Source organism: Engystomops pustulosus, chromosome 1 (genome assembly GCF_040894005.1).
Source record: "Engystomops pustulosus chromosome 1, aEngPut4.maternal, whole genome shotgun sequence".
Taxonomy (NCBI): Eukaryota; Metazoa; Chordata; class Amphibia; order Anura; family Leptodactylidae; genus Engystomops; species Engystomops pustulosus.
The window spans coordinates 203,229,016-203,245,012 of NC_092411.1; the positions used below are offsets into that span (position 1 = coordinate 203,229,016).

The window sequence follows — 15,997 nt, forward strand, 5'->3', positions numbered from 1 at the left end:
ATATGAAGACCATAGGGCATATCTACTGCACCAGGAGGCTAGTAAGGTCTGTATGAAGACCATAGGGCCTATATACTGCACCAGGAGGCTAGTCTGGTCTATAGGAAGAACATATGGATATGTATATTGCACCAGGAGGCTAGTAATATCTAGAGGAAGACCATACACCCGTAGTCTAGTCTGGTCCATAGGACGAACACAGAGGCCTGTATACTGCACCAGAAGGCTTTTCTGATCCATAGGAGGAACATAGAGTGCCTGTATACTGCACCAGTAGACTAGTCTAGTCCATATGAACAACACAGGGGCCTGTATACTGCTCCAGGAGGCTAGTAAGGTCTATAGAAAGAACATAGGGGCATGTACACTGCTCCAGGAGGCTAGTACGGTCTATAGGAAGCCCATAGGGGACTGTATACTGCTCCAGGAGGATGGTAAGGTCTATAGAAGTGATGGCAAACCTTTTAGAGGCCGAGTGCCCAAACTGCGATAAATAAGCGGGTCTTTGTTGCAAAGTGCCAACACAGAAATTTAATTTGTGATTTATACTCCCTTCTCTGTCACAGTTTTCATTGATACCAGCACCTGAGGACACCAATAAAGCAGAAAATAGTCCCAGGTAGAGCTGTCACTTTAAAATAGCTCTGTGCACAGCAAGTCCTGGGCTGTCTGGGACTGCAGAAAGATACCTGGAGTCATCTCTGGTAATGGCCTGAGTGCCCACAGAAAGGGCTCTGAGTGCCACCTCTGGCACCAGTGCCATAGGTTAGCCATCACTGGTCTATAGGAAGAACATAGGGGCTTGTATACTGCTCCAGGTTAGTAAGGTCTATAGGAAGAACATAGGGGCATGTACACTCCTCCAGGAGGCTAGTACGGTCTATAGCAGTGGTGGCGAACCTATGGCACGGGTGCCAAAGGCGGCACTCAGAGCACTTTTTGTGGGCACCCGGGCCATCGCCCCAGCACACCAGACAGAACTCAAAGAATCTTCCTGCAGTTCCAAGCAACTTAACAGATGCTGCTTTCAGTCATATTTTGATACTTACTTGGGACTGTAGGAAGAGGGAGAATTAGACAGGGTCGAATTATTTTTGGAGGACCTCCTGCTGGCCCCAGAGGGGAACTGGAAAGAAGCTAAAATGATAAAAATTTTTCCATCTTTCTACTGTGTTGCTGTCCTCAGGAGGCCAATATGATTGAAAGTTGTTGAACAGGGAGCAATAAGTTACTGCTTTAATTTTCGGTTGGCACCAACGATAAATAAGGGAGGTTTTGGGTTGCAGTTTGGGCACTCGGCCTCTATAAGGTTCGCCATCACTGGTCTATAGGAAGGACATAGGGGCCTGTATACTGCTCCAGGAGGCTAGTATGGTCTATAGGAAGCCCATAGGGGCCTGTATACTGCTCCAGGAGGCTAGTACGGTCTATAGGAAGCCCATAGGGGCCTGTATACTGCTCCAGGAGGCTAGTAAGGTCTATAGAAAGAACATAGGGGCCTGTATACTGCTCCAGGAGGATGGTATGGTCTATAGAAAGAACATAGGGGCATGTACACTGCTCCAGGAGGATGGTAAGGTCTATAGGAAGAACATAGGGCCTGTATACTGCTCCAGGTTAGTAAAGTCTATAGGAAGAACATAGGGGCATGTACACTGCTCCAGGAGGCTAGTACGGTCTATAGGAAGACCATAGGGGCCTGTATACTCTCTGGCATATCATCCTGCATCACAGAAGAGGTCCCTTGTATATGGCAGGAAGCAGGAAGCGAGGTCTGGTGTATGTGACAGGCGGTGCAGCACATTCCATATGTTATATGTAACATGACATGTATGTTGTGTGTGAGGTGAGAGCACAGCTGATGTGTCACATCATAGACATGTATGTATCTTGTGCTAAGGCATCCTCCTTCCGCATCTATGACCTCTACATGTGAAACATACGTGAGGCTATGGATACATGGACTCTATCTGTCTCCATACAGTAGACTCCTATAGACAGGCCGCTTACCTCGGGCTTCGCTGCTCGGGTACAGCCGCTCCGCCTTGCTGAGAAATTTCCGTGCTTTGTCCCGCTCCCCGGCAAGAAGCGCCGACTTCCCGATCTGCAGGCAGCGGTCAGCTTCATCCTTATTACTCTCCATGGTCCCGGGGCTCCTCTCCTCCGCCGGCCCCGGCAGGTCAGACGACACTACGGTAGGGAGAATATTGGGGCGGAGTCAATCTGCCTTCCCTCAGCTCCTCCTCTCAGCCGCCATCATTCTACTCCCTCAGGTTGTGTTCTGTGTGGCTGCCGCACACGTTACCACGCCCACAATGTGTCATGTACACGGAAGTGGAGAGACGTACGTGTCTCTATGTACACAATGTCCTCCTGGAAGTAGTACCTGAAGCTCCTGGTGTGCTTTCTGTAACAGGGCCATCTCCTGCCATGTGCCCTTATAATGCTGGGGCTCAGGGGTCTACATAGAAATCATGGGGCCACATAGTTCCGCACACCACCAGAAAAAGTATACATTGTCATATGAGACAAAAGCCACCATTTAGTTATACCTCACAACCTTCCTAGAAGTGAAAGTCAACGTGTTTTTGTCCTAAGCCATGTTTTTTACTGCGCCCCCACACAGTATAATTTCCCCCCTAATGTTGCCCACCTTCTCCCCTTCACATTGTGTCCTAAACTTCCTGTCACATTGTAGCCCCTGTGATACTGTGCCCCCCCCCTCTTATTGTCCCCCCAACAGCACCCTCTTATTGTAACCTCCCCCTAGCAGCTCCCCCACTTATGGAAACCTCACCCCACCAATTTGAATTTGTATGTAAGTAGCAACTGTATACTTTATCATTGTAACCCCCAGCCAAATTTTTTTTTGGTCTCTGTGACAATTGGATTTTAAAAATGTTGGGTTGTCATAAGAACCAGGATTAACAATAAATCCTCATTGCAGACACCTGTGATAACTGTTACAGCTGATTATTGTAGCCTAAGGATAAAGTACAATAAATTACCAATATCCAGAGGTCCGTTTGTAACTAGGGGTCGTATGTAAGTCAGGTGTTCTTAAAGGAAACCTACCACTTCAAAATGACCCTTCTGACCCACAAATACCTTTAGCTTGCTCATGATGAACTGATGCTGGACCATGTTTTCATTTAACCCAGAAACCGCTGTATTCGAACATATTTTATTTCTTTGCTTTACTAAAATCTTCCTTCGGCGCTTCTGTGTGCGTCACACAGCGCGCACCACGGATCCTGCTGCTCCATAAAGCTCGCGACCGTCGATCGCGTCGGCGCCGCGCCAGTGTGAAATGTTGTCGTGCCCGAGAGCCGGTGACGTCACCGTGCTCTCGGGCACACTAGCGCATGCGCAGCAGCTCGCCGACTCGCGTCTCGGCCGGCTTTTCACTGCGCATGCGCGAAGTCCCGAAGCCTCGTAGTATCGCGAGGCTTCGGGACTTCGCGCATGCGCAGTGAAAAGCCGGCCGAGACGCGAGTCGGCGAGCTGCTGCGCATGCGCTAGTGTGCCCGAGAGCACGGTGACGTCACCGGCTCTCGGGCACGACAACATTTCACACTGGCGCGGCGCCGACGCGATCGACGGTCGCGAGCTTTATGGAGCAGCAGGATCCGTGGTGCGCGCTGTGTGACGCACACAGAAGCGCCGAAGGAAGATTTTAGTAAAGCAAAGAAATAAAATATGTTCGAATACAGCGGTTTCTGGGTTAAATGAAAACATGGTCCAGCATCAGTTCATCATGAGCAAGCTAAAGGTATTTGTGGGTCAGAAGGGTCATTTTGAAGTGGTAGGTTTCCTTTAAGTAGGGGACCGCCTGTATATAAATAAAGGATTATTAATTATAATTATTATGATAGAAGATAAATATGAAAGATGATAGAGATTTCTAGATGCAGAACTATAAAGTAGATGATATGTACAGGAGATAGATATGCAAGATAAATACAGTAGAAGAGAAGTAGAAGATTGATTAGTACATGGATAACTAGATAGATAGATGATAGAAGTATACAGGGGATAGATAAGCATCTTTACCCGAGAATTCAACCTAGGGGTATTAACCATTTCACCGCCCGGCATTTCTGGATATTTTGTTGCGTTATTGACCAGAGCAATTTTTACAATTTTGACGTTTGAAAATAAAATAAAAATTACAGCAAAAAGAATTAAAGTAAACCGCAGCAAACCACATATTTTCTGAAAGCAGACACTTGCTCCATTTTCAAAATTGCTTTAAAGAGTTTATAGACATTTTGATTCAAACTAAAACATTTTATAGAAAATACTTAAAATTTACTTTGATGGCAAAAAATGTGCTCTAAACACAAAATATTTACCTTCACATCTCCTAAATGTGATAGATGGATATGTGTAGAGTTCACAAATGCCTCATATTGATACACTCACATGAATAAATCCACATGATATCACTAAAACTGAAATAACTAAATATCTGCTTCCAGCTAGAAATTTTATGAGGAGATCATATAGACCCCATATGTGTATATTCGCCATTGTATTATCCGCACATTAACAGAACCCTCCGCGCTTCATAAGAATTTGAGTGAGAAATAATGGAGGATGGTGTTAAATAAAAACTTTATTCAGGAACATGTGTGTGTATTTGGTGTTACATATAGCTTTATGGACATGATCTGGGTCACGGTGTTAATATATAATAGCGACATTAGTCGAAGAGAATGAAATGTTCATCATATCAGTCAATTTTTGCAAAAAATAAAACTATTATGAAATAAAAGGCAATAAGAGAGAAAGTGTGTTCTTGGATAGTTCTGCATAGAGAAGGGTTAAAAACATGAATATTAGTTGATATTATTCCTTATCACAATGTAGTAACATATGAAGTGATTATTTCCATTATCTGTGAGGTGCAGCAGCTCCTGTGTGCAGCAAATTCTCCCTGTTGCTGATGGCTAAGAATCTGTAGGGGGGACACTTCAGAGAGCTGTATCTCTGGCTCTGTGAAAGAAAAGAGTCACCTCTTTTATATGATTCCATTTGAGTGTTTCTAACTATCAGGAAAACAGAGATATTAACTGTTAAAGGGAACCTACCACCACAAATCTACCTATAAAGGTAGATCGGGTGGTAGGTGGATCAATGGGACGTGAGGATAGCCCTTTTAAGGGATAATCCTCACGTCCCCGCACTTTTTTAGTAACTTTTATCAAACTTTTATGCAAATTTTATTATGCGGCTACTGGGGCGTGGAGTAGCCGCTTCTGAGGTTACACGAGGCGGCTACTCCACGCCCCGGTAGCCTCTTTTCTCCACCTACTCACCATCTTCGGCGCGCAGCTGCTCGTAGCTGTGCGCCCTTGTCCGACGATCCTGCAGCCTGCGCAGAACAGCAGGCCCGCGCCTGCGCGGTCACTGCTCCGAAGCCGGGGCTGCACAGGCGCGGACCTGCTGTTCTGCGCATGCGCAGACTGCAGGATCGTCGGACGAGGGCGAGCAGCTGCGCGCCGAAGATGGTGAGTAGGAGGAGAAAAGAGGCTACCGGGGCGTGGAGTAGCCACCTCGTGTAACCTCAGATGCGGCTACTCCACGCCCCAGTAGCCACATAATAAAATTAGCATAAAAGTTTGATAAAAGTTACTAAAAAAGTGCGGGGATAGCCTTAAAAGGGCTATCCTCACGTCCCATTGATCCACCTAACACCCGATCTACCTTTATAGGTAGATTTGTGGTGGTAGGTTCCCTTTAAACTGCCGCCTGGAGTAATTTATATATTTCACAATCGCACCTGATATTCTCACTTTAAACCTGAATATCTGGATCTATAGCACCTAGAAACACAATTCAAGATTCATTTGAAAGAAGAGATTCTCTTCTGGGCAATTGCCCACATTGCCTACCCATAGCGCCGGCCCTGCACTTGAGTAATAAGTAACCTTCATCCACGAAGGAGATGTACAGGGAAGCCCCATTTGTAGAGGATCTTTTCTCTCAAGATGGTGGTGATGGGGTCAAGTTGCCTTCTAAGCTGTAAAGTCACTGCAGAGAGGTCAGTGTATAATGCAGTGTCACTGTATGGAGCTGGAAGTTGTCCCATCTTCCTTGCAGTCTCAAGCAGACTTTAACGGTGTAAAAGTGGATGTGTACAAGTATTCTGGAAGGATGTTTTTAATGAGTGTCTGTATATAATTGAATAAATCTGCCGGTAGCACAATTTCAAGTATTCCCTGAATTTTAACATTGTTTCGGCTTCACCGGTCTTCTAGATCCGCCATTTTGGATCTTAGCTGCTGTACTTAATTTTCTAGCTCATAGTGGGATGATGCAAAATCACCCATTTGATTTTCTGTATGGTCGGTTCTGTTGCCCAGAGACTGAATTGATCCATCTATAGGGATTATTAGTTGTGCAATATCCTTTTGAAAGGGTTCGCGTAGCACTGTCAGCATTCCCTTCAGGGCCTCTGTAAGGGTATTATTAGATGTAGGCAGAGAGTCAAATGTGTCTCCTACTTCCTGGCCTAGAAGCTGTTCCATGTAGCTTGCCTCCTGGTATAGCCTCGGAGTCTGTTTGGCTGGGCTCCGTGTCTGAGGAGATGACACGAGGTCCTGCAGGTCCTTCCTCGCTGTAAACTGTGAGCATCTTTCTATGTCCGTTGTTTCCCTCTGGTCCCGAGGTGGAGAGGCAGGGTCATATAACTCGGAAACTGACTTGGATCTGCGCTGTGAGCCTGAGGTTGCAGGAAGCTGAGTAGAAGCAGCGAGCGCTCATGTTGTCAGAGCTTGGGGAGGAACCTGAAATTGGTAAGTTTCCATGGGCTAATAACGTTTTTCCTCTTCTTGGTCATGGCAGTAGAGTAATAAGAGGCATTTGGTGAGGTAGCAGAGGAGTTTAATGCTTTGAAGTCAATGATATGGCAGGATTACTGCTGAGCTACAGTCTCACATCTCCATCCACACCCCCACACCCCCCTGATAATTCATCTTTTTACATCTAAACAGTGGAGTTTTTCTTCCTTTGGGTTGGAAGGATGGTTACTGAAAGAGGGAAGCGTTATATATTGTTCTCTGTGAAATTTTGAAACCACTTTGGGCAAGTATCAGAGATGCAAGGTTAGTGAGATTCTATACATTTTAATCTCTAGATACGGGGCAAGGAGAAATACTGTATTGAATATTAAGCGAGTTCTCTGACAATCTAGTGTCTAGGAAAGAACTTAAAGGGAACCTGTCAGCACAAATTGACCTAATAAACCACCACCATTATGTTGCCAAGTAGCTGAACACCCAACAGATTGTGTTTCTTTCATGACCCAGTGTGGTGGCAACATCCAGAACATCAACTTTGAAGTGAGATGTAAATTGGTTGTATAGTGTCCCAGGTCGCAGGCGCACATGTGTACCCCTGTGACCCCCATCGCGGCTGCGGCATGCTGACTTACCTGTCTGCGTTCCAGCAACGGCTCCTGTGGTCTGACTATTTATCAAGTCAGAGGCCAGTAAGTGACGCTAATCTCACAGAGCCAACACTCGCCCTAGGACACTGGGTCACACATGCTGGCTCTGTTAGATTTTAAGGACCAGCGCAATGCTAATTGGTGCTGGATGGCCGCTGAACTGATAAATAGCCGGCCTCTTCCTGCAACTCCTGCTGGATCTTTGTGCCTCATAGTTTCCATTCCTGACCTCAATTCTCTTCTGTCTGTCTCGATCATTTGCTATGACCCGGTCTCCTGTCCTGACATCCGGCCTGACCACGACTCTGGTTTTGCCCGCCGTTCTGGTACCTTGCCTTGGCCACTGCTGCAAGCAAAGTCGGTTGGAGTGACCTGGTGGTATCCCGCCGCAGCAAGTCCAACCTGCTTTGCGACGAGCTTTGGTCAGTATTAGATTTTAACACTGAAATCAAGCTCTTTCTTCCTCAGAAAGCCTGCTTCACTGTAATTGATGGTCCTTCAACCAGAGACATCGCCGATCTCATGAAGTCTGATGCATGATGTCAATTTAAAGAAGGGGAGGCGTTTAGATCTCCCTTCCTTGACCTACAGTGTTAAACTCTCCTCCTTGACTTTATACAACCAATTTACAGCTCACTTCAAAGTTCTTTTTCTTGGTCATGCCATCACACTGAATCATGTAGGAAACAAAAACTAGAAGGTGTTACATACTGGTAGTGGCTTCTTGGGCCAATTGCTGATGACAGGTTTTTGGCTGCAACCTGTACCTTTAGTGTTGTATTCTTGAGACCCTTATCCAAACCTCTCTGCAGAAAATCCAGAATAAGGGATATGATGGACTGTAAATACCGACATTTCCCAAATGCAGGGATATTGGTGAAAAAACGTATTTGCGGCTTTGTCTATGCACCCTAAATAACATGTCTACTTTATTCTTTGGGTCGGTGAGATCACAGGGATGCCATATCTGTATAGGTTTTATGTTATAATACATTTACAAAAATTCAAATCTCCTATACCAGTGGTGGCGAACCTATGGCACGGGTGCCAGAAGCGGCACTCCAAGCTCTTTCTGTGGGCACCCGGGCCATCGTCCCAGCACACCAGACAGGGCTCAAAGAATTTTCCTGCAGTTTAAAAACACTTAAATATGCTACTTTCAGTGATATTTTAAACTGATACTAACTTGGCTACTTGGCTACAATGATGCAAAAGTTCCCTATTCCTTTCTATTGTGTTGGTGTCCACGTTGTTGAAGAACAGGAAGCAATAAGTTACTGCATAAATTTTTGGTTGGCACCTCGGGATAAATGAGGGGGGGGGGGTTGGTGTTGCAGTTTGGGCACTCGGTCGCTAAAAGGTTCGCCATCACTGTCCTATACAAAAGAGAAAAAAAAATTCTTCATGTTCTGGCGCTTATAACTTTTTCATACTTCAGTGTCTGGGGCTGTGGGTGGTGTAATTTTTTGTGACTTTTGATGACATTTTTAATTTAACAACACCTGGCAGTGGATACAACCCATTCATTGTATGTTCAGGTCACATATACCACAGGTATATAACACATGATGTTGAACATCAAAATATCATAGGGTGAGAATATACATGGGCCGTCATGGTGCACCAATGGAAATGGAATTAACAGCGAGAATAATTCAACTTTTCTCCTAGCGTCCCCCATTGACAGCCCCACTTGGAGACATAACAAATAACCATCTCTTAAGGGGGAGGGGGGAAGCCTGTAAGACCTTCTTACCAAAGGCAAGCTGTTTAGTATTTTGGATATCTAGTCTATGTCTAGCAAAAGTCATATGGCTGGACCAGGTTGCAGCCCTACAAATTTCTTCTATTGAAGCTCCTCTCTTCTCTGCCCAGGAAGTTCCCATGGCTCGAGTTGAGTGTGCTTTTATCGATTCAGGAACACATAGTTGAGTTGCGTTTAGTATTTTCATAATCATTCGGTTCCATCTCTCGATAGACGCTTTGCATGCCTTTTTGCCTTTACTCCTGCTCCCATACTGAAGGAGGATGTTACAATCTTGCTGTCATGACTCAATTTGCTTTAGGTATTGTAATAAGGCTCTTCTAATGTCTAATGAGTGTCAAGCCACTTCCTTCTGGTTCTTGGCAGAAGGAGGGCAGGATAATCTGTTGCTTTTGATGAAAATCAGACAAGACCTTGGGAATAAAAGTTGTCTCGTGTTAGTTATTCTGTCACTAGCTATTTTTTAAATAGGGTTCTCTAATGGAGAGTGCCTGTATTTCTTTCAATCTTCTAGCAGAAGCGATGGCAATCAAAAATGTTACTTTCAAAGTAAGATCCTTAATGTTAGCTGCTTTGAGTGGTTCAAAGGGGGGACTAAGGAGAGATCCCAAGTTGGAATTTTTTGTTTGAATTTAGTTCTTAACTTGGAAGAAACTTTTACGAACCTCTTTATCCCTCTGATCTGCAAGAGACGCATCAAAGACGACAAGCAGACTTGTCTGAGGAAGGGAGCATCTCTCTGCGCCAATCCAGCTCAGGTTGATTAGTCCTGTCTGGACAATTCAGGAAGCTCCATGAAACAAAGCAGCCAATATGCACCTCGCTTTCCCAAGGTCCTGCATTTTTTTAATTGTTTTTTGAGCAGAAGTACTCAGATCAGGGATTAAACAAGATATTATCTTGCATCAGTGTAGCTACAGCCTTCTCAAGGTATGTTTGGTTCACAATGCATAAAAACAAATGGTAGATTTCATATAAAGCAACACTTCATAGGACTGCTGGAATAGCAAGGATGTGTGGAACTGGCTGGATCATTGCAGCTCCTACCCCACAATTTTTCCTTTCCGAGGAGACCATGGAAAAAAGGCTACAATTGTAATGTGAATTTCCCTGCCTCCCTTCAACTGTATTGTGTTATCTGCTGGGTCAGAGCAGGGACCAGTAACTTGCTGAGCAAATGGCAGCATAAGCACTTTAAAATACAAGTGGGTTTTATGTCTAGTGTGGGTGCAATGCTTTCAAAGGTTCACAATCACTGGTCTATTAGATCATCACCCATATCAACGGGAGCAGACCAAGAGAGGGAGTAGCTATAGTATCCCATGTCAGCCATCTTGGAAATAACTGGTTACTATAGACAACTCATTGTTGAATTTATAGGATGATTGACATTCAAAAGAAAAGAATTTTATTGCAAGCCATAACCAAAGAGTACACGTTCCAGGGTTGAGGGGCAGAAGGGGGAGCAGGGGCTATGGGATTGATATACGAACTAACAGGGTGATTATTTGGATTCATCAAACCACCAGAGACTAGCCAATTATAGTATTATTATTGTCAAGTCAACCCTTTGTCCTATATCTCTTACAGAGTAGTGATACACAGCATGAAGGAAAGGTTAACATTTATTCTTTTTTTTTTTTTAAGTCAACAAAACAATGTTCAATAGAAAAAAATGCTTAAAAATATTTTTAAAAATTCCCAGCCGATGCAACACAGAACTGGCTTCTTTGAAGCCAAAACTTAAAGGGAACCTTTCACCAGGAATGTAATTTTTAGCTGTTAACAGGTTCATTTAGCCTATGCTATGCAGATTTTCAAAATGCCTGTCAGCATTCTGAAACACCTCAGTAGTTTATAATAGCAAGATTCACATTACCTAGCTCTCTGCCAGCAGTGTGTGGAGAGTCCCCAGGGAGGGGCAGGCACAGCCTGTGTCTCCTAATGCATTCTTCCTCTACTACACACATGAAGGGTGGAGCAGTGAAGACCAAGGATGCACAAGCAGTCTGCAGCTGCCCTCCTCCCCCTTCCCGCCGGGACTCACCATGTGCAGCTGGCAGGGAGCCAGGCAATGGTAATTAAACTTACATGACTCAAATGAATCAGAATGCTAACAAAGGCATATTTTAAAATAAGTAAAGCCAAGGCTATTGGAACAGGTCACCAGCAAAAACAACATTGCTGGTGACAGGTTTGCTTTAAAACTGGTTACATTCCAGACATGTCCACGTTTGAGGATTTTATTAGACGGCCTTCTGTTGCTCTTTCTTGCCAATCAAGGATTTGTGAATATGAGGAATTACACCTGGAATGAAATATTGAAGGTTATAGCAGATTTAGAATTAAGTGTATATAAATCATTATCTCAAACATTGCTCACACAATGCAACTTATGCATGCGGCCCATTACCTTTTCCCCCTTTCTACCAAAAGGTTGCAATTGCGCTTGTTTGCATACGAAGCGGTCAATCCGCTTATCCTGCGCAAACATTAAGCAAGCATTGGACATGGTCCAATAGCCTATGACGGTTTCACAAAAAATTAAAAATATGTCAGAAATCTCTAAACCTAGTGCTTTTTATTCTTTTACTTTACCTGGCTCCCGCCAGCAGCATGTTATGAGTCAATAATTGTAAAAATCAATTAAACATGATTTATGTCTATGCATTGCTGGGGTAATATACTTCCGATAGTTGCAGCTGCATCTCAAAAACAATGACTCCTTTGTATTAACTCTATTCTTTTTTGTTCACTCACTGTATTTTAATAAAAAGCACTGGATTTATTCACATTATCAACAAAGACTTTTTTTAAATGAATGAGCCATAAGAACCTATCTGCAGGTAACAATGACCACCTTGATAACAGGTTCCATTTTAATTACCTGGGCCACAAGCTCAAGAGATGATACAACTTAACCACAATCTCTCTATTAAGGGTCTGCTATTGTACTATTCAATACAACAGTATTTAATATGCAGGGTTTGGAATACATTTTCCAAGATTTTCATGTATAATCTGTATGTGTGAAAGTAGCCAGCCTTATACTTACCACCACCAGCAATAGTAGCCTTAATGAGAGCATCCAGTTCCTCATCACCCCTTATAGCAAGCTGCAAGTGACGTGGTGTGATACGTTTCACTTTGAGGTCTTTTGAAGCATTTCCTGCCAATTCAAGTACCTTAAAATAAGGAAAAACAAATAAGTCTATAATGTATAGACTTGACTTTTGGGAGTGCCTAGTAAGTAGCTCCTCTGGATACATGAAATCTGTTTCAGGAACCAAAACATTTCTTTGATGTATAGAATAATCATGCAGACAACACTTCTACAGCAATAAACGCTAGGAAAATGAGTGCAGATTACTAGCTGCAAGTTAAAGAGCAGGAGACGTTGAATTGATTGATGTATAGTTTTGCGGGATTATTCAGTATTATAAATCTATTCATCTACAAGTCAGCAGTTTATATGCTTCATTGGATGAGCCAAAATTTGGATCTATAAAATTTTTTCTAGATCTATACAGGATGGGCCATTTATATGGATACATTTTTTTTTTAACAATCCAACACTGAACAAATTTAAGTTCATGTAAATAAATAAACAAGTAAATAACTCATGAAAGAATAAAGTTGGATCACAAACAAGCAAACCATTTTATTTCTTGTATAATGCTTAATATGTTTTGGGCGTTCATCCTCCCATTGGAAAAAAATAAAGTTGGATTCAGAACAGCCGCAACGGTCAACCACCATCTTGAAAAGTTTCCCCCTTCCTTATACCAATGTACCACAAACAGGAAATTGATAACAACCATTCACATTTTATTTAGGTGTATCCATATAAACAGTCCACTCTGTGCATTAGACTATTTTCATGACAACAGGTTACCTGATTCATGACAGATACAAAAATGTCAAACAACCAGTTCAACTAAATATTAGGCAAACAAATGGAAATGAGTGGAATTTGGTCACATAGAAGCCCCACATGAATAACTGGTCTCAGAAAGCTACAGCACAATTTCTACCACATTGTTCATATAAACTCAGATAGCACAGTGGGCTAGTCATTAGTATTTATAGATCAGCATTAATTCTATGGTGCTGCAAGTAATAAGGAATTAACATACATTAACACCCATATTAGAGTAGTACAAGTGGCCAAACCCTTTAAGCACAATTGTCTAGAAGATTCAACTTCTACAAGCAGTAACTGCACATTCTACCACCATTTTATCCCTGTAGCAGTACCTCAGCAGTAAGATACTCCAGAATTGCAGCTGTGTACACTGCAGCTGTTCCACCAACACGTCCATGACTGGTTGTCCTGTTTTTCATAAGACGATGGATACGACCCACCGGAAACTAAAGAACAAAATGATAAAATAAAATATTATTTAATAAGATAAGCTTCCCATCAAGGAAAAGGGCTGCCAGGTTGAAACAAACTGAACACCTGTGGCATTAAGGGGCATAGTCATTTGTGTTTGAAAGATTTTCTACCAGGGGCAATATTCTACCAAGATAGAATTCACCTGTCCTGCTCTATACAGGGCAGGTAAGCTAAAAAAAATTGTGAAGAGGTGGTCTTGTGTATATGGGGTCAAAGACTGGAGTCCTAAGTAAGCATACCAATCAACAGCAGTAAACTAAAGGTAGGCATAAATAGGGCATAATTTACAATTTGACCGACATGCTACAGATCTAAAACCCATAGTGTATAAACCCCCACCCCCAAAGCACATTTATAAATGTACAATGTAATTTATGCTAATCTTTTAAGAGCTGTGCATAGAGTTGCAGAGCAATTGCTTATAAACCACAGGCATTTAAATAGAATTAATTAGTTCTGGGAAAACAGTCTTGGCATACATACCCACACAGAAACACATCTCACAGAGAATAAGCCAATGGGGGAGTTGAGATTAAAAGCAGCTTAGAGCGGTAGGTCCAATATAAAATGAAAGCTGAGCTCCGATTGGTTCCCATAACAGTTTTGCCCCGACAGTTGATTAACTAAATGTACATTTCAGTGGTGAGTGTTCTTGGGCCCATCCTTAAGGGGCAGCCACAAGGGTGAAGTCATGCATTTTCTTTATGAGAATGGAAACTAAATTTAATAATGACTGAGAAGGGTGTTTGAGCCCTTAAGACTTTTTTCTAAAGGCTTTAATTGTTCACTCTTTAAAGTGTTAAAGAATATGCAAGTAGTACAAAAATACAGACAAAGAAACAAAAGCAAGCATAAAGTAAGAAATTTACAGAAAAACAGAACAAAATTATCCATTATTATTAAACAGGAAGACATGTACACAGCCACATATAAGAGTAAGGGTCAATCAAAAAGAACTTACTCTGCCTCCTTGGACAACTATGGCTCTATTACCGTTTATGTACTAGTCTTGTTGACAATACATTAGTGGGTACGAGATATGTATTGCATACATAGAATTTACTCATACTAATTGTATTCTGCCTGGTTAGGTTTGTAGTTAAATATATTATTGGGTACTGGGACTACTGCTTTGACACTAGTGTGTGACTTTAAGGTCTTTAAAATTTGGATTTAATAAACATTAAAATGGATTTATATGAATTGCGGACATTCTCTTTCACTTTTGCATAACATGTACACATGGTCAGTCACACACAAATTCCAGAAGACAGTCCACTACACATCACTCTAACCTCCTCTAAGTAAGCCCAAATTCCCAAGCTACTTTTAATGGTTGAAGTGTGTTTGAGCCTTTGTTACATTGACATTTGAAATAAAATATATTCCCAGTTATTAAACCTGAGATATCCCGGAAGCTCCAGTCTATTGTGACAACCACTCAGTGATGGATCTGTAGTAAACTACCTGTAACCTCGGAAAAGTTAGTCGAGTTTAACCCCTTCTTACCTGCAGTCCTGCTCTTGAAGAGCGGGTAACAGATGATGCCTTAGATTTGCCAGAATCTTTACCAGCCTTGCCACCTGCCTGTTAAAACAATAGCAATACATTAGAAAAAAAATAATAAAAAAAAATAAGAACAGGGAGGTGACGGGTTACATAGAATGAGGCTTGTGCCTGGTCCTGGAGGGAAATCCATAGAGATTACACCGCAGAGTCCTCCGGCCAGCAGCCCGCCAGAGACAGTGCGGCCACAAGGAGGCGCCATACTGGAGGGCGGGGATACAATATACCGTGTAGCCGAGGACAGAGCCGCAGCTGGGATTACATAGACCTCATAGGGGAAGACATAACACACGCTGCAATTCCTCAGATAAAGCCGTGTGATTATACATAAGACGAGTGCCTTCCTCTCGCTCGGCGGACGGGAGCCCGCGCGGGCCAGAATAGAGCGCGCTTACCATTCTTATCGCTTCTCCTCGCTCCTACAACAATCCCCGGATTCAAAGCAAAAGTCCCTCCCGCGGTCGCAGCTACTATATGTATGGAGCGGCGGACATCCGGGCACTAGTTCTCTGAAGGCACCAATCATGGAGTTACAGGGCGGAGAATGATGACGTGACGGATAGTGGGCGGGTCTAAACACAAAGCAAAGGGGGGTCGATTTATTTGAGCGTGAAAAATCCCGGGCTGTAAGAGGAAAACACGGAGACTGCAGGCATTTTGAATTGCGATATATATTTTTTTCTTAAGGGAAACCATATCTGCTGCCCTGTAGTGGGTTGCCCTGCAAGTGTTGTTCATTAGGAAGAGCTGCTAGTGGAGAGTGTGCTGGGGGTTACCACATCACATTTACCCAATAGTCTAGTCCAAATCATTG

General features: G+C 43.1%; 2 protein-coding genes across 2 annotated transcripts in view; both read right to left on the reverse strand.

The window, feature by feature from the left end:
- Positions 1-2,298, reverse strand: part of DNAJB14 (DnaJ heat shock protein family (Hsp40) member B14) — a 30,880-nt gene extending 28,582 nt beyond the window's left edge. The window contains exon 1 of the mRNA XM_072118446.1: positions 2,011-2,298. Coding sequence (XP_071974547.1) covers positions 2,011-2,143 — 133 coding nt within the window. The 5' untranslated portion in view covers positions 2,144-2,298. The remainder of the gene's footprint in view (positions 1-2,010) is intronic.
- Positions 2,299-10,825: 8,527 nt separating this feature from the next.
- On the reverse strand, positions 10,826-15,736 carry LOC140071129 (histone H2A.Z-like). The gene is made up of 5 exons (XM_072118456.1): positions 15,579-15,736; positions 15,127-15,204; positions 13,476-13,589; positions 12,274-12,403; positions 10,826-11,526 (listed from the first exon to the last, which is right to left on the reverse strand). The coding sequence occupies exons 1-5, from the start codon at positions 15,579-15,581 to the stop codon at positions 11,465-11,467; spliced, it is 387 nt and encodes a 128-aa protein (XP_071974557.1). The 5' UTR covers positions 15,582-15,736; the 3' UTR covers positions 10,826-11,464.
- Positions 15,737-15,997: the final 261 nt, after the last annotated feature.

Coding starts and splice junctions, on each gene's coding strand:
- LOC140071129 (XM_072118456.1), bottom strand. Junction 13,590..15,126: donor CTTCAAGAGCAGGACTGCAG/GTAAGAAGGGGT, acceptor TTTGTTCTTTAG/TTTCCGGTGGGTCGTATCCA. Junction 11,527..12,273: donor GGCTACTATTGCTGGTGGTG/GTAAGTATAAGG, acceptor ATTTCATTCCAG/GTGTAATTCCTCATATTCAC.